The 26842-nt window shown below is 45.5% G+C and overlaps 1 protein-coding gene across 3 annotated transcripts in view; it reads left to right on the top strand.

The window, feature by feature from the left end:
* Window positions 1-26842, top strand: part of LRBA (LPS responsive beige-like anchor protein) — a 1864610-nt gene that overhangs the window by 1415485 nt on the left and 422283 nt on the right. For all 3 annotated transcript variants that reach the window (XM_069242641.1, XM_069242642.1, XM_069242640.1), the window contains exon 46: window positions 1863-1982. In XM_069242641.1, the coding sequence (XP_069098742.1) occupies window positions 1863-1982 (120 nt within the window). The remainder of the gene's footprint in view (window positions 1-1862; window positions 1983-26842) is intronic.

Genomic DNA, 26842 nt, shown 5'->3' with positions numbered 1-26842 from the left:
CTCTCCTGTCACAAACAGCCCCTCCTGTGTTGTGGCTGTCTAGAAAGTATGAATCAAGTGTAGCTGTCACCCTTCCCTACGTGGATTGGAGTCAGACTGCAAAACACTAGAGTCATAAGCACAAAGAAATACCCACTTTCTAAAAGTGGCATTTCTAAATTGGTAATGTAAAATCCAACTACACCAATAAACAGGATTTCTCACTACCATTCAAAACATGCCAAACATGCCCATGCTACTACTCCTAGATCATAAATTACTACTTAAATATATAGAAGGGAATTCCCAGTGCTATCCTTTGAGAGGAGTAGCCCTCACAGTAGTGCAAAAAGAAATAGGCTGTTTGTCACTAGGACATGTAAAACATAAAATATGTCCTAACATTTACATACACAGCCCCCTGCCCATTAGGCCTATCTAGGGCCTATCTTACGGGTGACATAGGTGGTGTAAAAAGGATGTTTAGGCCTTGGCAATTAGTTTGCATTGCCAAGTCAGTGTGGTGGTAAACTGAGTGTGGTGACAATGCAGTGGCAGGCCTGAGACAAGTTTGAAAGGCTACTTCTGTGGGTAGCGCAATCAGCACTGAAAGCCCACTAACATCATTTAATTTACATGCCCTGGGTATATGGTATATCACTTTGCAAGCAACTTACAGGTAAATTAAATATGCCAAACAGGTGTAAGCCAACTATACCAAACTTTGGCGGAGGGAGAGCACACACACTTTGCACTGATTAGTAGTAGTAAAATGCCCAGAATCTTAAAGCCAACAAAAAGAGGGTCAGAAAAATAGGAGGCGAAAGGCAAACAGATTGGATATAGCCCTGCAGAAAGGGCCATTTCTTCACAACTTTGTGTCTGAATCCCCAGTTGTGTTTTGTAGTGCTATGTTAGCAATTAAAGTACTTTATTTTAACCTAAAAGATGAGCACAGGGTTGGGCAATACACTATTATGTCTGATGGTTGACCATTGAATTCTGAGCTCTTGCTTCTCACGCTTACTCTCTGAGAATCCTTTGGCTATTTACTCTCGCTATGCTGAGAGTCAAGTGAGGAAAGGATGTACTGAACCCAGTTGGACACACCCACTGAAAAATTATCTCAGCCGCCACAGTTGGAGCCCAGTAGCCCCTTCTCTGACTTGTGCTCTCCAAAGCAAAATACATCTGATTCACCCACTTACTGCTCTCCTCCACCATGACATGAATATGGTTTTAAGTCAGCACTGGGCCACACTACAGTAAGGGACACCTCTCTGTGCCACCCTCGGCCTCTAAGGGAGACGAGCATCCCCTTTGAAATCAGTAAGGGGCTCTTTCCACCAATGTGTACCTCTGACTTGTGTGCTCTGTGTACGATTGTTCAGTGTTGTGCGGTTGAGTTTTAATGTTGCCATAGTTTCAATGCTAATCCAGTATTAGTTGATGCTAGTTACCCAAAACGTTATCTTATTATATTTTCTTGTTCATATTTAGTGACTATCTGTTGAATCAAAGACTACAGCAAAACCGCTGCAGTACTTTCTTCTTAGAAGTACTTTCTTCTAAGGGAGAACTTCAGGAGCAATATTATCTGTAAAAAAGGTTTTTAAATGTCATTGAAATTGCTGAAGATAATGTATCTTAGCATAAATTGCTTGGGGCAGTATGACTGTTTCTTTACAACTTTGTTTTCTACTTAAATGGTTGATACTAGGTGGAAAGTTAGAAATACTCATGTTTAGTCTTGAATTGCTAATTGAGTAAATTACAATCTTATACCATTACTTTTGCAAAATAGATGCAGAACAATTGACTTGAACAGTATACATTATAATCTCAGTACTAACTCAATTATTGCATTTATATTGTTTTTGTAGGAGCCATTTACTACTTTCTTCCTTAATCTGCAAGGTGGGAAGTTTGACCATGCAGATAGAACTTTCTCATCTATTTCGAGGGCCTGGCGAAACTGCCAGCGGGACACTTCTGATGTCAAGGTAAAGGAAGAAAACATAGTTTAATATAGACACTGTTCATGTGATAGTTAATCTGCCTCGTGTTTTTAAGATATTTGAAAAGTACCTCCTTTGGTGAGGACATTACTTTGAGCTGTATAGCATTAAGGCAGCAACTATATCAGTTCCTTATGGATGTTATTTGTTGAAAATAGTTGTCTTTAAACTGTAGTTGTTGCTGGACAAAATCCAGAATAAATCTAGATTGATTTATTTCGTCATGATTTTGTCTTAATTCTAAGACAACCACAACCATTTGCAGAGCTCAAGAAAATATTTTTTTATTTTTTGAAAGCACTGCAGATGATGTGCCCTAAAACCTGAGTGCTTATTATCTAGGATTCCTCACTGAATGAGAGGTTTGAGGGATCCCTGAACAGATTCAGGGGAGCCGCATTAGGGTATACATTTACATGTGATGCGTCCTTTTCTAATGAGAATATGGCACAGAATGCTGTTGAACCATTTCATACACTAATGGAAAGGCTAATCCTGATAACTTCACTTATACAGTGTATATTGGACAAATTCATATGCTCGTCTGAAGACCTTGCAAGGTAGACAAAAACTCTTCATTCTGCACATGGAGAAATCGTTTGCAGTTGAACATGCTCGAATAATAACAAATTTGACTTCATGGTCCTTTGCTACCAAAGGTCAGCAGTTTACCCAGCCCTTTCATGAATGGGGTTGTGGATCTGAAAAATGTCACAGGAATCATGCCTAGCGCGTCATACTCCCCTGCACCACCGGATGCCGCAGCCTCCAATCCGCTTTTGCAAGCCCTCCACCCAGCACAGTCATCCTGTTGGTGGTAGAGTCCGGCATCATCTGCCTCAGTGGATCAACATAACCTCTGACAAGTGGGTGCTCAAAATTGTGCAGAAGGGCTACACCCTTCTAGTAGGATTCCCTCTACTTTCCCACCGGACCTGCCGCCAACATTAGGTCTTGGTCCGGAGGGCGGGCATCTCCAGTAGCTGGAGTGCCCCGGGCCACTGTAACAGGAGGCCTTAGCCCTTGAGACTCACCACCAAGTATTAAAGTTCCTGCAGAGGATAGGTGTGAAGCAGGATTTTTCTGACCCCAGACACCACAAAGGCTCTCACCCCATGGGGTCAGAAACATTGTCTGTTAGTGGCAGTCTGGCACAGACTGGTCAGTCCTGCACTAAAGGGTTGGGTAAAATACAGGGGCATCTCTAAGATGCCCCCTATGTGCATTTTACAATAAATCCAACAGTGGCATTAGTATGGGTATATTGTGCTGAGGAGTTTGATACCAAACTTCCCAGTCTTCAGGGAAGCCATCAAGGAGCTTTGGAATTCATAATGACAAAGTCCGAGCCCATGTACTCAATATGGCCACGCTGCACTTACAATGTCTAAGAATGGACTTAAACACTGTAGGGGCATATTGCTCATGCAGCTATGCCCTCACCTGTGTGTGCAATGGCACTGTGCATGTGTTTGGTGAGTGGTCTCTTAGGGTGGCAAAATATATGCTGCAGCCCTTAGGTGACCCTCCCTGGTCTCAGAGCCCTTGGTACCACTGCTACCTTTTACAAGGGACTTATCTGTGTGCCAGGGGTGTGCTAATTGTGGAAACAATGGAAGAGTTTTGGGTAAGAAAACTGGTGCTGGGGCCTGGTTAGCAGGATCCCAGCACACTCTGTCAAGTCAGCATCAATAACAGGCACAACGTGGGGGGTAACCATGCCAAAAGGGGCACTTTCCTATATACAGCTCAAGATTTTCCAGAGCTAGTCTGAAGCCTGGGGAATATTCTAAGATGAGGAACCCATGGTTAGATAGTCGCTACCAGAAAAAGAGTTACAGAAGGTAAGCAACTTGTTTATCTTAGTTGTGTTGCTTTACTGCTAATGGTGAATACAGAATTGCCAAGTACCTGGATAAGTTCCACATATTGATTTCTGCTATATTGTTACTCTGTTAGATAGATCATGAGTTCCTCCTTACTTACGGTTTTATTTGGAGTGCACAGTTAATTGTATCCTTCTCCTTAAGTTGTTGTGAGACATTCTGTGCTCAAATGACAACATTAAACAGTGGCAGCATAAAAAGCGTGTCTTTAAATATAGATCACTTATCAAAAACAAGAAAATAGTGTCTGTCAGTCAGCATGAGCTGAGATGAAAAGCAACATTTGGAGTTGGAGACTCCCAGTAATTTTGTGCATTGGTAATGATTGGGTCAGTATATAATCATTATTGTAGATTTACATAAAGATTAAGAACCTTGAAAATCACATGAGGATATGCTGTGAGCAGCAACAGTGATGGAGGTAACTACAGTGCACATGAGGCTTTAGTTGGAAAAGTTAACATGAAGAGCTTGCTGGATATAAAGTGTGTTCACTAGTACCATCAGAGCACCAGGCCTACACAGCCTTATAAACATAGCTATCAAAAAGACCCTGCTCGTATAGGCCTTTGTCCACCTCCTTTGGGTTCAGGACATATTTAGGGTGGGATAACTTCCTCTGTAATGGGTCGGCTCAGTGATCAAACCTATATTTAAAAAAGGTAGTAGAAATCTCCCTGGTGCTTATCAATTAGTCTTGTGTGTCATTCTACAGGTTTGTGAAAACATGCCCAGGCCATACAATTAATCTCAATAAAAGGAGCGGATTTAATACTGGGGTTGAGTACAGTCCATTGCCTATTTTCAGCATTTTATTTTGCACAGACGTCTATGCTAGAGGGCAAATGTTATGCTTGTTTTGTAAACCTCTTCATGACATTTGATTCTATGTAGTCTGTGGTATAAATTGGAACATCTTATTATCACTTTATCTCTGCTGATGCCAGTCAAGGTGATACATTCTGGTATGTGGACCATAATTAAGATAGGAGCAAATTGTCAAATATTCTGATAAAATCAAGATTGCCTTTGCTTTGTATCTGTCCAATTTGGCAGCATCATGTGCATCTGCACTTGGATAGTCACCTAAAATGATTGGACTGCATATTAATATTTGGACATATGCTGAAGATTTAGCCATGCTTGAGCATTCTTCATTGAAATTATAGAAGATGCTTGCTGCTTTGAACTCATGTTCTGGTTGGTGATGCATTGATTTTTAAATGATAGGGAAACAAAACCTCCTATAATAAGTTTATAAAAACCTCTGGGTACTGTTTACAGGAAATTTAAAATGTACTGCCGGAATGGATAGCGCTTTAACGCCCTTATGGCCATTAATTGATTGATTCACCTTAATAAGCTTTTTGTTGGTATGTCGGTGAGACTTTTTTTTAAGACGTATTTTGAAAATGTGGCACCTGTTGCATGGAATAGCCTTCCTACTTCTCGAAACACCATTATGAAGACTACCCATTATTGTTGCTCGGTTGTTATTTGAATATTTATATATGTTTTAGAGTAATTGGACTCAATCTAAATTTGGGTATATTTTGAACTTTTTTTGGTTTGTTTTTAAATGTGCTTTAGAAGGTCAGCTGGATGTGGTAGTAGGTTATTCCCAGTCCATGGAGCTAAGATTAGGGAAACCGTCTTTAAAATTATTGTGTGAGAAAGGTATGGATTATAGTTGAAGAAAATATTCAGTTATTCCCTTAACCGGTTTTGAAAAAATAAATTGACAGTGGGTGTTCTTTATTGTTTATTACATCCCCTGCTGTAAGATATATAATTAGGTAAATATTAAGAAAAAGTGATAACAGAAAATAAGGTGGTAAAGAAGTAAATAAATACTGTAAGTGCCAAACTAAGTGCCTCAAAGAGTTTGGCTTGATTTTAATTTTCACAAATTTTATAGATTTAGTTAAGTTTATTCGCAACTGGTACTTCTCCTTAGTGAAGTGAGAACAGTTAGATATTCTTGTTAATTTATGTTTATTGAGGAACTGTAGCTTCTCCAGTCATAGTTATTTGAAACAATGTATTTAATTAGCATTTTATGTCTATATAAGATGTTGCTGCTAGTCATAGTGTGTTTTATTGACCAAAGAAATGATGCATGTATTTTTGTTTATGTGGACAAATATGTCTTAATAAACTTAATATTTTTAAATTGAATACATTAGAGAGAAATTGTACTTGTGAAGCTGATGTTATGTGACTGAGGAAACTTAGGCTCACACAAGGATGATAGCCATGTTAGAGCTACCAAATGGAAGGTGTGAACATTTGTAGAGGCTGGTACTAATAAAGAAAATATCTTGAGATAGAACATCAATGTCTGTACATTGTTCTCCTGGTATATTCTAGGCTAGGAGTGACTGTTGTGGTAGTCAGACAATAACAGAGTAGCAGGTTATTAGCGGCCGAGTCATGGCCTGTGAGATAAGGTGGGCTGTGACCAGGAAGCTGATAAGAGGTCTAAACATCAAAAAGGAGAAAAAAGTGGCAATGAGCACCTGCCTCTGCCCCAACAATCTATGCTACAAGCAGCTGCATTAATAAAACAGTCCTTGGTGGTTACAAAAGTGACTGCCAATCGAAAGAGATAAAGAGCTCAAATGAACCTCCAATGATTTTTGATTTGAGTGCACTTTTCTAGGTTGTCGGTATTAGAAATTATGTAATGGGGAATCTATTTGTAAAGAGTTCTAGGATTATCTTTAGATCTTTTTTCAGTTCTAAAAATATCAGTAGCTGAAAAAAGAGATCTGCCAATCTATCCCACTAAATGTACTTTGAACATTTTACTGAGTTAGATAGATTTATTTTGTAGCATCGAGTTAGGTTCAATTTCATTAGGCTTCCTTTATCTGATTGTAAAGTAATGTGCTGAAACAACTGTTTCAAATTGAGGTACTCGTCACATTGAGAAAAGGATGTGAACTAACATTGGAAGTATGTGAATGTTCCTAATCTCAGTCTGCTTCCAGTCATATTGGTAGAGTTATGAATACTTAATTTTGACATTCTCATATTGTTGATGCTTTAAATATTTTTGTTAAAGATATTGACTGTGTAACCCAACAAAAGAACAACAACAGTCATACCAGCAAGCCGACTTAAAGATAATTTGTACCCTTGGGTTTAAACTCTCACTGTTTTAATGGTACAAAACAGACGCAGTATAAAGGTGGCACGTTGAATATGGTGGGCAAATGCAAATATTATAAATAGACATTTACCTCTGGCTTGAGCAGTGCCCCAATGTTATCCATGATAAGAACAACCAAACAGCATAGGACTTCAAACAATACCATGGGGCCTGACAAAAAGGCTGTAAATAGACACTACAGGACAATACAGGAGAGGTCTTAAAGAAATGTGGTGGAAATTTGAGAAAAATGGGCAAATGATATTAGAGTGAACTTAAATGACAAAAATAGGAAAGTATGCTATCTCATACACTCAAGGTTTCTTGAAATGTACAATTTAAATACCTACAGTATAACATACAACACACTTAACCCCTATGAAACTTAAAGCTATATACCCAGACAGGTGTTGCTCAGATGTAACACACCAGAGACTGACCGTTTTCACCTGATTTGGCAATGCCCATGCTTTCATAATTAGTGTGGTTTCTCAGTCATAATCATAATGCAGGAAATAACTGAAAAGAGAGTTGAATGCTCCCCTCTGAGAAGTCTGATAAATTATGCAACCAGAATAAAGAAAAATGAAGTCACTAACAGATTCATTGACCTAGGACTTTTGCTTCGCTTGAAAAACAAAATATAGCCAAATATTGGAAGACTCCAGATGCACCCAATATTTAAACATGAAATGAAGAAATGTGTCAGACAGAAATACAGTATCAGGCATTAATAGCTGCTAGAAATGGGGTCTTTGGTTGGAAGTCAGGTTACCCCATGTCCAAGCAAGGACCCTCACTCTAGTCAGGGTAAGTCACACACAATGCAAATTATCCTGTGCCCACACTCTGGTAGCTTTGCACTGAGCAGTCAGGCTTAACTTACAAGGCAATGTGTAAAGTATTTGTGCAATAAATCATGCAACAACACAGTATAACCCCATAAAAATGCACCACACAGTGTTTAGAAAAATATAGACTATTTATCTGATTAGATGCAGGTCAAAACAATCAAGATTTGATAAGTAACCGTTGAAATATCACTTTCGAAAATGATAAAAAGAGTCTTTAATCTTTAAAAAGCAACAAGTGTCTCTTGCAGCACAAAGTACCTGGTTTGCGTTGAAATTATCTGCAAGGGACCGCAGAAGAGATGTGTGGAAAATGGGCAGGTGTACATTAGTTTCTCCGGGTGCACACACGATGCGTCGATATTTTTCACACAGCCAGGGCCTTGCGTCGATTTCCAGCGCTTGGACTTGGATCCTCTTTGGGTTGCAGGGTATTTGGATGCCCAGGGGACGATGCAGAGAAATCCTGGGCTTGCAGGATGAAGTCACAGGGCCTGCGTCGATCTGGTAGGCGATGCAGGGAAATTTCTGTCGCACGGCAGGCGCTGCATTGATTCTTCCCGTAGGAAGTCGAGCTGCGTCATTCCAGCTCCGCTATGCGTTGATCCAGTGGGCCGTGCGTCAAAGTTCCAGTCGCAACGCTGGTGCTGTGTCGATCTCCTCTCAGGGAGCTGGGCTGTGTCGTTCTGGGTCGGCGTGAGGTGATATTCTCACTGCGATGCAGGCTGTGCGTCGTTTCGGCAGGCTGTGCGTCAAAGTTTCGCCACACAAAGAATTCTTTGCAAGATTAAGTCTTTTTGGCCCTGAGACTTCAAGGAACAGGAGGCAAGCTCTATCCAATCCCTTGGAGAGCACTTCTCAGCAGAGCCAGAGGGCAGCAAGGCTGCAGGGCAGCAGTCCTTTGCAGCAAAGCAGTTAGGTGAGTCCTTTGGGCAGCCAGGCAGTTCCTCTTGGCAAGTTGCAGGTTCTGGTTCAGAGGTTCTTCACCAGTGATATCTTGTCCAGAAGTGTCTGAGTTGGTAGGGTCAGAGGCCCTGTTTAAATACCCAAATGTGCCTTTGAAGAGGGGGAGACTTCAGAAAGTGGCTTAGAAGTGCACCAGGTCCCTTTTCAGTTCCATCCTGTCTGCCAGGGTCCCAGTAGGGGGTTTGACAGTCCATTGTGTGAGGTCAGGCCACTGTCCTTTCAAATGTAAGTGTCAGGCCCTCCACCCTCCCAGCCCAGGAAGACCCATTCAGTATGCAGATGAGTGCAGGTGTTACTGAGCATCCTGTGTTTGGGGTAGTCTCAGTGAAATGCACACAGGAGCTGTCAACTAACCTAGCCAGACGTGGATTTTAAGGCACAGAAGGATTTAAGTGCAGAGAAATGCTCACTTTCTAAAAGTGGCATTTCTAAAACAGTAATATTAAATCCAACTTCACCAGGATTTTTTATTACCATTCTGGCCATACTAAATATGACCTTCTTACTCCTTTCAGATCAGAATCTGCCACTCAAACAATCTATAAGGGTAGGCCTAGTGTTAGCCTACGAAAGGAGCAGGCCTCACAGCAGTGTAAAATGAATTTAGGAGTTCTACACTACCAGGACATATAGACTACACAGGTATATGTCCTGCCTTTTATCTACATAGCACCCTGTCCTATGGGTTACCTAGGGCCTACCTTAGGGTTGACTTTCATGTAGAAAAAGGGGAGTTTAAGACTTGGCAATTACTTTTAAATGCCAAGTCGAATTGGCAGTGAAACTGCACACACAGGCATTGCAATGGCAGGCCTGAGGTATGGTTAAGGGGCGACTTATGTGGGTGGCACAATCAGTGTTGCAGGTCCACTATTAGCATTTAATCTACAGGCCCTGGGCACATGTAGTGCACTTTACTTAGAACTTACAAGTAGATTAAATAAGCCAATTGGGTATAAACCAATGTCACCATGTTTTAAGGGAGAGAGTATATGCACTTTAGCACTGGGCAGCAGTGGTGAAGTGCGCAGAGTCCTAAAACCCGTAAAAACAGTGTCCAAAAAGTTAGGGGTGACCACCGTAAGACTGTCCGGTCTAACAATAGCCGAAGAAGGGGTAGGCGAACTGGCATCACTAGGTGCACACAGATACGATGACAGGTAGGGGGCAAATGGAAGACCACTTACTTGGCTTAGGCAGTGACCACATTGATGAAGGCCACGGCTCCAAGGATGGGTCTTAAAATATTAACTTGAAAAGTTAGTGGCATAGGCCATAAGCTAAAGGGGGTGGTACTGAAATGCCTTTTCAGACAACACCCCGACTTAATACTATTACAAGAAACCATGTGATGGGTAGCAACTGCGGATAACTGGGCAGAGGGAGCTATACAGTCCTGGTACATTCAGGGTCCATATCTGGCTCCTGTGATGTCAGAATCATGAACTGAAAATCACTCACACTGATGGTCGCACAGACATGGACTGACCCAGGTGGGTTCTTATGTGGCAGTATGTGGAGAGTGGAATGGGGAGAGGAGAAGGTGACTTCCTTATACTTCCCACCAGTATTTTAGACATCTATGCTGAAAAAATGGGAATGTGGATAATTCAATCCCAGGACACACCTTGGGAGTTGGGGGTGGTCCATCTTTGCAACGCATTGGGTCCTAGACAGAGTTACCACAACCAAATGGATGGGTAGCAGAGACAAACACAACTTCAGAACTGTTTTGGGGCTGCTGGCCTTTTAGAGGGAAGCACATTCCTCCACATTCCTCCATAATTCTATACTCCTATATGTCTAACTGTATTAAATCACTCCCCAGAATGGACTATATACTGGTGCTGTTGACACAGGAGGGAAGGTAGAGACTCACATTTTCTGCCAAGAGGAACATCTGATAACTCCCCACTATGCTCAAAGCACAAAACTCTGGTTGTTAGAAGACAGTCTAAATAGACACCTGGAATGCCATTAACTGCCTATTACAATCAAAAGATCTTTATTTTAAAGAAAACATTGGGATGGTGCAATGAAGGGCGGACGTTTGGGAGGCATACAAAATTGTCATATAGCTGTTACTGCTGGTAGGTGTAAAGAAAGAGCCGAAGAGGTGCTTGACCTGGAACACCGACTAAGGCAGTGGGAAGCAGAATATATAGAAGAGCAAAAGGTCATCTTATCCCATTGAAGTGCTCTTATCCCATTAAATTGCTTTAGGCAGAGAGGGGCACAGACAGCTGGAGGGTGGTGGAAGAGAGGGCACAATACTGGACTAGACAACATAAACTATATGAATTGGGCAACGAAGCAGGCAAGCCTTTGGTTTGGTTGGTGCAGCATGAGAAGGATCAGAGATGGTTTTGATGGGTTAAAAGGTGGGTTTGTCAGATTAAAATGGAAGTGGGGCATGGCCTGGAGCGTAAAGATGGAACTGTAGTGCAGTGTCTCTGGATCTGTCTGGTGCGTTTCCTATTCCCTGACAGCTGCTGGCATCCCCTTCCATCTGCTAAAATACAATGATTCCAATTCCTCCTAACTTGGTGGCCTGTGTGTGGGGGCGGGAGGCATTCAGATGTTTGCAGCTTAAAAAAACCACCATTGTGCAGGGACTGGGCTGCTGCAGAAGAGCCTGTGCCGCTGTTTGATAGGGAGTCTGCTCACTGCCCCTCTGCACTCTCCTGCGGCCTTGATGCTGTGGACGTCCTTGTGGCCCACCCTGCCCACGTATTGCACTGCTGGACTTGCCGGGAGAAAGGCCCGGCCTCCCTCTCGGACTTCCTTGGACCTGGGCGTCTGCCCCATGCTTGTCCAGGGGCTGCTCTCTGTGGAGCGGAGACCCCTGCTGGGGGTGAGTGAGAAGCCCGCTGGCTCCTGCTTATGCAGTGCCCTGACTGGCCTCTTAAGACCCCTGCAGCCTACCCTCAAACTCCACACTGTCAGATTGCCTGTGCGGCGGCATCTGGATCAGAGGACTGTTGGCATGAGTGGCATGCGGGTGTCCTAACTGCTGGTTGCAGCCCTGAAGGCAATGTAGCAAGTCCCTGCACCACAGGTACATCAGCGTCTGCGGTGGCTCCCCCTGCAAGCTCTACGGAAGCTGGGCCCACAACGAGAGTTATAGTGGGGTGCCTCTCTGTCGCCATGAGGTCCCCTGGTGGCTCACATCTTCCCCTAAGGCCGTCTCACACATAGTGGCACCAAGACCTGGATATCTTATGACCTGCAGACCTGGGGCTGGCCCTACTTACTCCAACACTGCAGCTGCATGGGATATGTCCCGTCTCCAGCACAGCCTGTACCCTGTGAAGAACATAAAGAGTTTGTACATTCCCTCCCTGCACCCTCTCTGCTGCAAAACGCCATATGCCCTGGTGACCCAAGCTGCCTCTGAACCGGTACTGCCCATCTACCTCCTGACTATAAAAGACACAGCACATATTGACTGCCTGATTTGGGCCTTGGATTGTTGGGATTCTGGGCACCTGAGGCCGTCTTTGCAACTCATCTTCCTGGAGATGAGGGGTCTGATCTCAGTCATGGTGAATAAAGGGCTACCTTGCTGGAATGCCAAGGCCCCCTTCTGCAGCAGAATAACCCAGGCCAGTGCCTCGTGGTGACCCGCTCTACGCCCTGCAAACTCCTTGCCAAGATAAACCACAATTGACTGTATAACCTCTGCCCTGATGTCACATCTAGTGTTACAGGTGGACTTGGCGCCACTGGCAATCTAATGCCCTGGTCCGCATTGGGTAAATCCTACCCACTCCCCTGGTATCCAACATGCCTGCTCGCAACTAGGGCTGTGTTGGAGGATGGTGCCTTCCCCCAGGGCCTGGCTGCTCATTCTGTTGTGCCACCACATTGAGATTCTGCTGCTTCGTCTAATCTCCTCACTGCCACGGGCAACAACAAACCTACTTGGCTAGTGGCCTCCCAGATCCAGACTGTCCAGTACACTACAGGCAGTGGACAAGCTGGAGGCAATACTATAGACAACCCACGTCACCTGAGAGTGACCTGGCCACAATTCTACAAGCTATCCACAATTCTCAGGCATCCATGGAAGCCAAGATGTGAGACGTGCGCGTTGACATGGCTCTTCTACTCCAAGATCTACATAATGCCACAACCTGAATTACTGAAGCTGACACCCTCCTGTCCACAGAAGATGAGGTCACCAGCTCGAAATCCCAGGTCTCTGACTCCTATCCCACATGGTGGAGCTCCACCGCCAAGCAGAAGACGCTAAGAACTGCTCCAGGCAGAAGAACCTGCACTTTGTGGTAATAACTGAAGGTAGTTAAACCCCATTAACCGCAGAGTTCCTTGAAACCTAGATCAAATCTTGGATGCCTGCAGATCAGTTGTTCCCATAGTTTGCGATCGAGAGGAGTTTTCACGCCAAGGCCGCCTCCAAGGGCGCCGCATAGACCCATGATCACCCACATCCTCATCTTCAAGGACACAGATGCCATCTTGAGGAAGGCCTGCTCTGGCCCAGACCTCAGACGCCCCAACGTCTGGGTGCTTATTTTTCTGGATGTTACCAGAGAGTAGTAGTTGCAGCGCAAATCATACAAGGCAGTTAATCAGAAGCTACAGGCACTGAACCTTTCGTACAGGCTGCTGTTCCCACCCTGTCTCAGAGTAGTATTCAAGAACAAAACCCACTTCTTTGGTAATCCAGAGGCGGCCTGGACATGGCTTACTGAGGAACGACTGCTCTGCTGCCCGGGCGATCACCGTGGGTGACCTTCCCAACAGGGTCTGGTGCCCCCTCTGTCCATGCGTGCTGTCCATTCTCAGATATGGGATCCATGCATGTGCCATCCTGGAACGTTAATGGGCTGCTGGACTGAATGAAGCTGGCCACGGTCCGGAGATACATGCATTGATTCCTCCCTGCAGCCCGTATGCTTCAGGAGACACACCTGTTGGAGAAGCATTAGCGTCCCTGGCGTGCCAGGGCTACAATAGGGTCCTCCATTCTGAATATGCACAAGGTTCCTGGGGAATGGCAATCCTGCATTGTTGCTCCTTCACCATCACTCAAGAGACAAGGGACCCCAGTGCGTTTTCTTGCCTGTACCGGAGCGGTTAAGGGATGGAAAGTTAACCTCATCTGTGCCTATAAACCCCCTGTACCTCTAGACATACTCCTCGAGGACCTCTCTAAGGTACTGCTGGCCCTCCTTGAGGGGCTGGCGTTGGTTGGGGGTACTTCAACACAGGCCTGGCCCCAGACATAGACGCCACGGGCATTGTGTCTGCCTCCCATCGGACAGGTGCTCGTTCTTTCTCAGACTGGACCTCCACTCTCGGTTTCTGCGATATCTCTGACCCTTGACCCAGAAAGCAAAGGAGGATCTAAATATATGGCAATCCCTTCCATTGAACGTAATGGGCAGATTTACCGTCTATAAAATAATGGTCCTTCCGAGATTCCTTTGTTTTTCAAAATCTCTTGATACTTTTGCCTTGGTGATGGAGCTGTGATCTGGACAAGTTGGCCTTATCATTCCTCTGGCATAATTGTAGGCTTCATCTAGCCCTTAACCATTGTCAACGTGCTCTTTATGATGGAGGTCTGGGGATGACCAACCTTTACTGCACCTCCCAACTTCTGGTGATCCGCGACTGGCTTGGTGGGGACTGGTCCGACCCCGCCTACCAGTTGGAGCTGACATCTCTGGGGTTTCTTTGGGGTTTGGATTATGGCCATGCTGTATGGATTTTCAATCCTTGCTACCATTCCCCTGGTGACCTGAGTGGTCTTCCTCACCTGGAGGGCTGTGCTCCAACATGCTAAATGGGACAATAAACCCTCGCTCCAGACTCCCTAATGGCACGGCACAGGGCTTTGGTAGATGGGAGCTCATTGGTCTAACGCAACTAGGTGATATATTATCTGGGACCCACATGTACTCCTTCAAGATGCCTACGCACTCACCTCTTCACAATTTTACAGATGTCTACAACTACGACATGCATTTCATGCTCACATATCACGTGATGCCTCTCTGTCTCTCTCCGTAAATTCAGCCCCCTGGAGGCCAAACTCCTCATGGGTACGCTGGACAAAGGAGGCATCTCACAGATTTATAGCGCCCTAATCAACAATGCTTTCGGTATCCTGGACCATCTTAGGGCACCCATGGAGGGGTGGTTGGGTCCCCTTGAAGATGATGACTGGTGAGATACTATGATGGCGCCCCGGAGAAATAACGATATCCTCCAGGTTACGCCTGATCCAGACCTACTATCTCCACTTTGCCTACCTTACTTTGGGAGGACTACACCGAGGAGACCACCTTCCTGATCCCACCTGCCCCTGCTGCTATAGTTCCCCGCTGACGTCTACCTCATGGTATGGTTGTGCCTGGTGATTCAGGGATAGTGGGTGGCTGTGACAAGAGAACTGTCAGATACGGTGGGGTAGGACAAGCAGCTCTCACCTTTGATGCTGCTGCTTGGGGTCCTATGGGGCTCCGGAGGGTTGAGGGCAGACGGGGCATTCCTGGGCACGACCACCATGGTGGCCAAGCGTGACATAGCAGCCTGATGGAAAAACCCTGCTTCCCTTGCAATGTCGCAGTGGTGGCGGGGTGGCACTAGTTCACGCACTGTAGAATGAGCCACAGGTTCAGCAAGTTTGTGCGAAAAGTGGGTCGGCAGGTTTCAGCAGTTAGGGGGAAAATCATTCTTAACTCCCAACGATTTTTGGGAGCTGGGGAGACCCGGTGTTATCCAAATATACCCTAATATTCTGAAACATTGTGTTGATGGTGGCAAGAAGAGAGAGACAGACTCTTCTTTGATGGAGCAATGTATCACAATCATTAATGTGTGTGTGAAAACAGAAAAACTGTGTACTTGGCATGAAGTTGGCTGCAGAAATTTGTTTAGATTTTGGTCCCATAGAGGGAATTACTTGATAATGACTGAGGAACACCCCAGTGGACCTGGGTCAAAAACAAAGGAAACTCAGTATATCTGATAGAGACTTCTAGTTGCAGATTCCTTACCTTAGAATTTTCCCCCAGGTGTCAGACTGGATCCGGAGATTTTTCTTCGAGCAATACCCTTGCGTGTCAGTAGGTGGCGTCAGTCGAGGTCGCCATGATGATGTCAGGAGTAGCACATAGACGACGCCCTCGTGCAGTGACGTCAGTTCTTTTCTTTCCGTGCCACACGCTGATCCAGAGAGAGCTACCCTGGCTATTTTTGGGCCAAATTCAATTGTTTTGTCGAGGTTTTTTTGTCTACGACTTTGTTGCGTCAAGATGTCCCCAAAGACCGGTTTCAAGCCTTGTGAGGACTGCCATCGGACGATGTTGGTGACGGATCCTCATCGCGTTTGTCTGTGATGCCTCAAGCGCGGCCACGACCCGAAGTCGTGCTCCGAGTGTAAGGCCATGCACCCGAAAGCTTTGAGGGATCAGTCCCTAAAGCTAATGGCGGCCCGGCACTCGACTCTGCGTAGGTCTCGGTCTCGCTCGAGAGGAAGGTCTTGAGATCGGTCGCGGAGTCATCACCACTCGTCTTCTCCGAAGTCCTCGGATCAAGGTAAGAAGAAGAAGTCCCATTGCTCTCCGACTTCACCCTGTCACTCCGCAGACATGATGCGGGACGAGTGTCCACTCACTAGGCCTCTGTCCTCAGAGCCTTCGTTTGGGTCGAGTTTGCGCTTCCCCGAGTTTGCCAGAGCGACCCCCGCCCAACTGAAGGAGTTTTAAGAGCCCATGCGCCTCATCTTTGGGCGGCCCAACCCCGATACGTTGCCTTCGGGCCCAAGGGGTTTGGCTGAGGGGCCTTTGGGTTCTGCGCCAGCGGCTTCCGCCCTGGCCACCGAGGTCGCCTCTGGATCCGTGCGCGGATCCGCACTGATGCCGGTCACACCTTCAGGACCTTCCCCGGCGCGGGTCGATTGTCGACGCTCCCAACGTCGGTAGTTCCCACTATCGACGTCTACACAGTTCTTATCCCCCGAAAACTCGGAGTCGGAGCAACGTGGCCGACGCCGCCATCGGCTTCGGTGGGCCCTATTTGCCCCAGGTCAGATTCCGACCCTTTTTCCTCTGGGTATGAATACGGGAGGAGTCCCTGGACCCTTATGAATACCAGGATGACCCTGCTATGGACTGGGCACAGGAATTGGGTGAAGCCAGTGGTCTGGATTCTTCTCCTGATGCTGGCATGCTGTCTCCTCCTACCGTGGCTACGGCAGAGGGAGCTACTTACAGTATGGTGGTCAGTAGGGCAGCTGAGGTCCTTGGCCTTGAGCTACATACTGCGGAAGTCAGGCCTAATCTCCTGACAGAGGTGCTTCAGCCTGGGGCTTCAACTTCAGAACCCCTTCTCCCATTCAATGAGGCCCTCACTGATGTCCTTTTGGGTACATGGTCCAAACCCAACACAAGGGCTCCTGTGAACAGGACTATCACTCGCCGCCATCGGCCTGCGTCGAACAACCCAAAATTCCTTTCCAACACCCTACGCCAGAGTCTTGTAATCCAGGCTTCCTCTTCTTCTGGCGTGTTCCCTTCCGCACCCCTGGATAGGGAATCCAAAAGGCTGGAATAATTTGGCAAGAAGTTGTTTTCTTCGTCCAGCCTCGCACTGCGGTCTGTGAACACTGTATGTCTTTTGGGCCGTTATACCCACTCCCTGTGGGATACGGTTGCACAAGTCTTGCCGCAGATACCGGAGGAGGCCCATGCTATCGTTTCCCAAGCAGTAAAAGATGGGAGAGACGCGGCAAAGTCCACTATCCGTTGTGGGCTGGATACGACCGACTCTCTGAGCAGATCGGTTGCGACAACGGGGGCCTTACGGCGCCACGCCTGGTTACGCACTTGTGGCTTCTCGGGGGATGTCCAACAGTCACTCATGGACATGCCCTTTGATGGCACCCGTCTCTTCGGAGACAAAGCGGACTCAGCCTTGGAGAGATTCAAGGACTGCCGGGCTACGGCTCAGTCCCTTGGTCTTTCCTCTGACACACACCCACCACAGTCCACTTTTCGTCCCTTTCGTGGACACGGAAGGGGCGCCCTGTCGCGTCCTCTACCTAGCCACTGTGCCAAGCACTCTGGACAGCCTATGCGTGGCCGAGGACGTGTAATCCCACGTGGCCATGGACAGGGAGCCAGAGGTCTGTCCAGTCCACCTCTGCCCCCGCTGCAGCCTCCAAACCCTCTTAGTCCGTCCCCTCACTCCCACCCACTTGGTGGCAGGATCCGCCATCACCTGCCCCACTGGGAACATATCACCACGGACGGGTGGGTTTTGCAGATAATTCGGAAGGGCTACTCCCTCCCTCCCTCCCTTTCGAATCTGCACCACCACACATGCCTCCATCCTTCCATCATCTTCCGGAGGATCATTTGGTGCTTCTCCGCCAGGAAGTTGCGGCTCTCTTGGCCAAGGGAGCTATAGAAAGGGTCCCTGTGCCAGAAATAGGTTGTGGTTGTTATTCCTGCTACTTTCTGATTCCAAAGAGGGACAAGGGCTTACGTCCTATCTTAGACCTTCGGGACCTGAACTACTTCCTCAAGAAGGAGAAATTCAAAATGCTCACCCTAGCTCAGGTTCTCTCTGCCTTGGACCCAGGAGACTGGATGGTAGCGTTGGACTTGCAGGACGCCTATTTCCACATCCCCATCCTGCCTGCCCGCTTTTCAGTTTACTGTGCTCCCTTTCGGCCTTACCAGCGCCCCTCAGGTGTTCACGAAAGTGATGGAGGTAGTTGCAGCTCATCTGCGCAGGTTAGGGGCCTCAGTCTTCCCCTACCTCGATGAGTGGCTGTTGAAGGCGCCTCCCACCTTCAGACTACGGCGAACCTCCTGCACCAGCTAGGGTTCACTATAAACGTGCCGAAGTCACACCTGACTCCCTCTCAGAAGCTCCCTTTCATTGGATCTGTTCTGGACGCAGTGCAATTTAGGGCTTATCCTCCTGACAAGCGAGTCCAAGACATTCAGGCTATGATTCTGATCTTTCAGCCTCGGTCTTGGATTTCGGTGAGACTGACTCTGAGGCTGCTAGGCCTCATAGCTTCCTGCATCCTGCTATTAACACATGCCAGATGGCATATGCGGGCTCTGCAGTGGGACCAGAAGTTCCAGTGGGCGCAGCATCAGGGAAATCTCTCCTTCATGGTCCAGATCTCGGAGGGGACTGCGAAAGACCTGCAGTGGTGGCTTTCGAATCCAAATTGGGTCAACGGCAGATCCCTCTCCCTTCCCCAGCCGGATCTGTCTATAGTGACAGATGCGTCACTTCTAGGTTGTGGCGGCCACATGGGGGAGGCGGAGATCAGAGGCCTCTGGTCTCCGGCGGAGTCGGGACTCTACATAAGTATGCTGGAACTCCAGGTGATCAGGCTTGCGTTAAAAGCATTCCTTCCCTCCCTCAAAGGGAAAATGGTGCAGGTGTTCACGGACAACACTACCGCCATGTGGTACTCCAACAAACAAGGCGGGGTAGGGTCCTGGACCCTTTGTCAGGAGGCACTACGCCTCTGGACATGGCTAGAACATCAAGGCATTACCCTGATGGTTCAACATCTGGCGGGCTCTCTCAACGCCAGGGCAGGCGAACTCAGCTGCCGACACACAGTCGATCACGAATGGCGTCTCAATCCGGAGGTGGCGCAAGATCTCTTTCTCAAGTGGGGAGAGCCTTGGTTAGATCTGTTCACCTCCGCAGAGAACGCGCAATGTCAGCTGTTTTGCTCGTTGGAGTTTCCACGGCGGTACTCTCTCAGAGATGCTTTTTTTTCTTGAGTGGAGCTCCGGCCTCCTTTACTCCTTCCCGCCTATCCCTCTTCTGCCCAGAGTTCTCAAGAAAATCAAGTGCGACTGGGCCAAGTTATCTTGGTGGCTCCAGACTGGGCTCGAAGAGTGTGGTATCCAGAGCTATTGAGCATGTACATCGATCCTCCACTCAGACTGCCTCTTCGGGCGGATCTTCTGTCGCAGCAGCAGGGGGGCGGTTCTCCACCTGAACCTGTCCAGTCTCCGCCTTCATGCGTGGAGATTGAGCGGCAACAGTTGACGGCATTTGCCCTTCCACCCAAAGTCTGTAATGTTATCTTGGCAGCCAGGCGTCCATCGACTAAAACTGTATACACCAGTCGTTGGAATACATTTGTGGCATGGTGTACCAACAAATCTGTTGACCCCCTTTCTGCCCCTCTGTCAGAGGTTCTTCTGTTCATTCTTTCTTTAGCCCAGCAGGGCTCTGCTTTGGGCACCCTTAAAGGGTATTTGTCTGCCATTTCCGCCTTTCTTAGGCTTCCTGTTCAGCCCTCACTGTTTAAATCTCCTATTGTGAGTAGGTTCTTAAAAGGGCTCACCCACTTATTTCCTCCCACTCCGTTCATCATGCTTCAGTGGGCTCTTAATCTTGTACTTACTTACTTAATGTGTACCCCCTTTGAGCCAATGCATAATTGTCCCTTGCGGCTCCTCACATTCAAAACTGTCTTAAGGTGGTTACACCATTTCATGTAGGCCAGTTCATCACTTTGACTACTTTCTACGCACCCCCACATCCTTCCCATGAGGAGGAGAGACTCCACCGTCTGGACCCAAAAAGAGCGTTGGCGTTCTACCTCAATCTTTCTAAAGATTTCCGGGTGGACGATCAACTCTTTGTTGGCTATGTGGGTGCGAAGAAAGGGAAGGCGGTGCAAAAGCGTACCATCTCTCGATGGGTGCTTCTTTGCATCACACTGTGCTACGCTTTGGCTAAAAAGCAACCTCCTGAAGGCTTTTGTGCTCATTCTACCAGGGCAACTGCTGCTTCCACTGCGTTAGCACGTGGAGTTCCTTTCCTGGATATCTGTCAGGCAGCTACGTGGGCATCCCTGGACACGTTTGCTAAGCATTACTGCTTGGATAGTTATGCTATGTTAAAATTGCTTATATAGCGCCTAAACTGCCCAGAGGCCTCGTAGCGCTTAAGCTGCAGCACCAACTTATCACTGTTCCTACTAGCGTGTGATTCAAGCTCTGAATAGCCAGGTTTTTAAGGCCTTCCTGAAAGGAATCTCTTGTGCATTTAACCTAATACTAAGGGGAAGGCTATTCCAGAGTATAGCTCCTTGAAATGACAACGACCTTCCTCCCCATCTTGCTTTCTTCACTGTAGGAACTGTGACCAGCATGGCGGAGAAGGATCTAAGAGGTCTTCCTGGAGTGTAAAAAGATGCCAGTGTTTTGAGGACCTTGATTGAACACAGCTCTATGAATGTGGCATAAAGCCTTAAATTGAATCCTTTTATCTACTGGGAGCCAATGTAAGGGGGAAATTCCGGCTCGTATAGATTGTTGCGTAGGTGTTTTTAAAAGTTATCGTGCAGCTGCATTTTGCACCCTCTGTAACCTTTGTATCACATATCTTGGTGATCCTATAAACAGGGCATTGCCATAGTCAAGACTGGATCCTATCAGTGCCTGAATAACCAATCTTCTGGCTAAAAAAGGCAGGATTGCTAAAACCTTCCTCAAGGTCCTAAGCAGGGAAGAGGAAGGCCCAGCTAGTCTGTTAGCATGTTGCAACGTTGAGGGTCCATCCATACCCCAAGACTTTTAATAAGATGTTTAGGGGGAGGGAGAGTGGCAACTCCTGTTGTTATACTAGGATAAGCTAAAAGATTGTTTTTTTGCCCAAAAAACATAACCTCCGTTTTTTCATCATTGAGCTTCAGTTTACTTCTCGACATCCATGCCGCAACTGCTTTTAGGCAGGGGCCTAATGCTGTCCCCATATCTGGCTGAGTATTGGAGAGGGAAAAAATAAGTTGAGTATCATCTGCATAGGATACTAAGTTCAACCCAAATGGCTCAATAATCTCTGCTAATGGCCGCATATAGATATTAAAAAGCAGTGGGCTCAAGGCAGATCCCTGTGGGACTCCACAGCTGCTCATAATGCGCCTGGAAGTACACGATCTATCCAGTACCAAAAAAGATCTTCCATGAATAAATGAAAGGATCCATTCTAAGGCTGCTCCAGAGATTCCAGTCTCTCGCACTCTGTCTTTAAGAATGTTGAAATCAACCATATCGAATGCCGCACTCAGATCTAGGAGGATGATAGCTGTTTCGATTCCTTTGTCCATCCTCTTTTTTGCTTCTTCTGTGATTGCAATCAGTGTTTCTGTCCCATGTAATGGCCTAAAGCCCATCTGAGTGGGGTGTACAATCGTTTTCTCTTCTAGAAAAGTAGATAACTGAATATGTACATGCTTCTCTGCGAGTTTGGTCATTATGGGTAACAGTGAAATCGGACGGTAATTATTCAGTAGCTTTGAATCCAAATTAGGTTTTTTCAGGAGAGGCTTAACAATGGCCTGTTTCCAAAGGTCTGGTACAGTTCCAGATAATAGTGACGCATTAATAAGGTTTGTGATTACCGGCCCTAGTACAGATATTCCCATAAAGAGAATCTGAGGAGGAGCCGGATCCAACGGAGAGCCTGATTTAGCGGAACCCAGTAGTTTGATTACTCTATGTATACAAATAGGAGTAAAGTTAGTAAAAGTTACCTCTTCACTAGCCTCCTGATCCCTAACAGAATAATCTCTTGTTAGAGTGCTGGGGAAGGATATATAAATATCCTGAATTTTTTCATGAAAAAAAATTGCCAGATCCTCAACATGTTGCTGCGGGGAGTCCATAATTTCTGGCTCTTCAATGGGATGAATAAGGTCTTTTAAGGCCTTAAAAGCTTCTTAGGAGAGTTATCATCCGCTTTAATTCTTGAAGAATAGTATTGGGCCTGTGCATTTTTAATTTCTACATGGTAAGATCGAATCATGTTCTTATATTCCCTTTTTATGGAATCGTCTTGTGTTTGCCTCCATTTTCTTTCCTGCTTTCTACATTCCCTTTTCATCTCAAGTATGCTTGAGGTGAACCATGGGTGGGACTTCTTTCGGGACACTCGAAAGGGGTATAAGTTCATCCAGGCTATCACTAATCCATTTATTTAAAAAAAGTGTAAGATCTGTTATGTTATTTGTGTTTAAGTTTTCTGATCTATTTTTTAGCAGTGAGTCAATAAACTCAGGGGCCTTTAATTTGAGCCATTTCCTTTTGGGTGGCTGGGTCCTAAAGCTCATGATCTTATGACGAGGAATGGTTAATTCTAGTTCTAGCAGGTACTGATCCGACCATGCCAGCGGACGAGATGATAGAAATTCTAGTCCTAATACGTTAGAGAATACCAAATCAACTGTGTGACCTCTATTATGGGTGGAGCCTTGAATTCATTGTACTAGGTCACATGCCTTTATGTCTGCTATTAACCTCTTTGTCGGAGCAATATCACCATTTTCTGCATGTAAATTGAAATCTCACAGCAGTATAAAATTTTACTTATTACATGCAAGTTGCAAGATATTCTTTGCCAGTGAGGCTAAAAAGTCTCCCGTAGGACCTGGTGGACGATAAACCAGGACACCAGATAAGGGTATGGTGAGGGTTCACACTAATAGAGAAAAACATGCTCTCGCATCCTTTAATCAATGTAGGGGTTGTTATGACCCTACATGTCTCTCTATAGACAGCTGCAATACCGCCCCCTCTATTAGGCCTGTCACTTCTGCTAAGCTTATAACAAATCGGTAGTGCCATCACAATGTCTGGAGCAGAACACTCATCCAACCATGTTTCCGTTAAAAATAGTGCCAAAGGGTTTATTTGTTCCACAAGAAGATGGATGTCTGAAATATGAGCCCCTAGCGAACGACAATTGACTAGAAAGATAGGTAATTTGTCGCACTCCTTATTCTTTTGAAGCTCAGTGTGAAGTTGGAAAGACCAATCGCAAGCAGGGCACCTATACGCACTACAATGAGGATCTATACTCTGTGTACACCGACTATGGGGTTTTTTATTCAGAGAAAATAATACCTCTTTGGTATATGTGATAATTACCTTCTCCGCAGTATTAGATTCAAAGTTTCTTGGCACAGTCTGGCGCGGCGGGCGCAGACGGGATTGCCTTTGGCGCATCGCGGTCATATCGTCTAGAAATAGCCCAGCAACAGGGAAAGCTTGGAGCGCTAACCCCCAGAAATGGCGCTCACAGAAGGAATTCTGACCTAAAATGGCGGCGGTTTCGGTCGTAAGAATGGGTGAGGAGGCTCTCAAATTTCAATGTTTTCTACACACACAAGTCTTGTGAAAGTGAATTCCTACCCGCGCAACATCATTACTTTAAAAAAGACATAACTAACTATATTTAAAAACTAGTGCACTATAAAGCTAAAATGATTGTACAGATGAGCAAATAAGCAATGTGCTAAAACAGATCAAATTCATACAGTTTTGAAGGTAGATAATAGTGCATTACCGCTTGCAGCAAGCATAAGGTAGTCAATCTCAAACCACTCTGACTACCGTCCGCCGATCGTCAGGTCTTTCGTGATGGCTATTTTGTTCGTTCGGTACTGCAGGACTTTCTAGTATGATGATCTTGGTTCGCAGCCGACCACTGAAGAGGGCATTGCTTGGGTATCTATTCTAAGGTAAGGAATCTACAACTAGAAGTCTCTATCAGATGTACAAGTTACTTACCTTCGGTAGCGAAATATCTGGTAGACACATATCCTTCCTGCTTGCACACTGATTTCTAGGGACAGGGATTCCCTCTTTCGGGTCCTTAGCTCTGGTGCACTAATCTCAGTGTTCTTAGCAGCTCTGGCGTGGAAAGTCGTTAAAAGAAACTGACGTCAGTGCGTGAGGGCGGCATCTATGTACTACTCCCGTCATCACGGCGACCACAACGCCTACGATGCCTGTGGAGTTGACCGACACCACCTACCGACGCGCAAGGTTATTGCTCGAAGAAAAATCTCCAGATCCAGTCTGACACCTGGGGGAAAATTCTAAGGTAAGGAATCTGCAACTAGAATATGTCTCTACCAGATATTTTGTTACCAAAGGTAAGTAACTTGTACAACAAGTAGGATGTAGAACTGCAGGCGAGGGTAGGTCGGGTGTACTGTCATACATGTCGGCAGTGGTTGCTGAAAATAGTGTTCTTATGTCTGCTATGGTAAGATATTGATGTTGGTAATAGTCATTTATGGCCTAGAAGATGTCTTTATTGCCATATTTGTCTTTATCTTACTGTCAAGTAAAAAAAGAATAGTTATAAAAAATAGAATGCAGAAAAGGGAATGTTGACTCAGGCATATGGAGTGTGATGGTAAAATAAATGGCAAGCAGGAATAATGATATCAGACCTCAATGCTGTATGTCAAGAAGATGCAGAGCCACAATAGCAAAAAGAAATTAGGATAGCTTGGTGGTATACAAATATACTAACCATAAACGTGCACTGTTTTAAAAATTCTGTACTTCAAAAACGTAAAGAGCTTATTAAAAAAAATATTACTTCTGTGCTTGCAGGGTGGGTTTATTGGGCACAACTGAATTTAATGTGGACACAATACATTAAACTAAATAGAAGGTCCCTGTTGCATTAGACTGATGGCAATAAATATAAAAAATGAAAAAGAGGGAAAAACAAAACGTACTCCCCATCTACTAGGTTGTTCAACTGAGATAAAGAACTGGAGTCATAAAAATCCTAATTTGAATGAGATCTACAGTAAATTGACAGAATTTGCCCTTCTTTGCTTGCCTCTCTTATTGGTGTCATTTTTCTCACTTTTGATCCTTTGATGATGCTGTGAACCAAACCATTAACCATGCTCAACTTTACCTTCTGGCGGAACCGAAAATATCAATTTCCCCCGTTTCACATTATAAAGAATTGTGTGATGCATCTGTTTTTTGCAGACGACTAGGGCAGGGTATGATTTCTTAATCCATCTGGACTGATTAGCTCCATATTGTCATGCTGCTATGATCCCCAGACCACAATCTCGTTCATGCTTTGTTGCTACAAAGATTGCCAATCACGAAACTTCTTATCGACATCGCACAACTGATCATCTCGTTTTGGTTGTGGATATTGACACAGAAGATTTGGGCATATTTTTTTGTCATCTATCCTGTGGATTGATTTTATTCTGGAAGTATCATGATTATAATGTTCCTTGAGCTGTATTAAAGAATAAAACAATGCTGGAAAACCCTTTATTATTTAGTTTTGTATTGGGCTAAGGAATAAAGGAGTATTTATCTTGCTGCAATGCTCACCGGATACTTAAGACAGTTGTAAGACTCCGTTTCTCTTGTCTAAAAAAAAAAAACATTTCCAGTTGCTAAGGTGTTGGGAAACCATTTTCATGAAAAGCTGAATGCTGTTTTATCAATTGAGATATTTTTATAACGCACATTCTACCATCAGTAAGCTCTGCAGTAGTTCCTCAGACCACAGTATATTTCAGAATTATGCACTACACCTTTCTGCGAATTCTGACAGTGCTTCGTATCTAATCTGTAAAAAGGATCAATATGCTATTATGCCACGCTTAGCTTAAATGCACTTTTAGTAGTAAGTGGTGTACTAGTGTCCCATGAGAGGTCTTGATTCTGGAGGCTGTTGTTTGTGTAATTGCCCCACAATGTGTTGTTTCTCTGTGTATTGCTTGCTTGCATTCTTAAGTGTATGTTGCTGCAGCCATCATACTGAGTCCGCACAAGTGCACACCTACAACATTTACAAAAGCTATGCCAATGTTTCAGACTGGATAACAGCAGATAAAGCTGGTTCATGAACAGAACCAAGCAGTGTCCACATGGGCCCTTGCTGCATTTAGGTGGGTAGCATGCTTCTATTTAAAGAAACGACTAAGTATGACAAAGAATAAACAATTTTTGTCAAAATGGTACACTGGATCTGTTTTAGCAGCCTAAGAGCCTCCTCTGAAGGTCCGTTGTGTTGCACAAGTATAGTAGGCGATAGATCTGGATCTGAGTGCAGTCTGGAAACAATAAGCAGTTTCCAGGAAGCCTCATTCAAAAAGAACAATAATTCATCCTAAAAGTGAAGGAA

Source organism: Pleurodeles waltl, chromosome 1_2, assembly GCF_031143425.1.
Source record: "Pleurodeles waltl isolate 20211129_DDA chromosome 1_2, aPleWal1.hap1.20221129, whole genome shotgun sequence".
NCBI classification, from domain to species: Eukaryota; Metazoa; Chordata; class Amphibia; order Caudata; family Salamandridae; genus Pleurodeles; species Pleurodeles waltl.
Note: the sequence above shows the minus strand (reverse complement) of the source record. Positions and strands in the feature narration are given on the sequence as shown.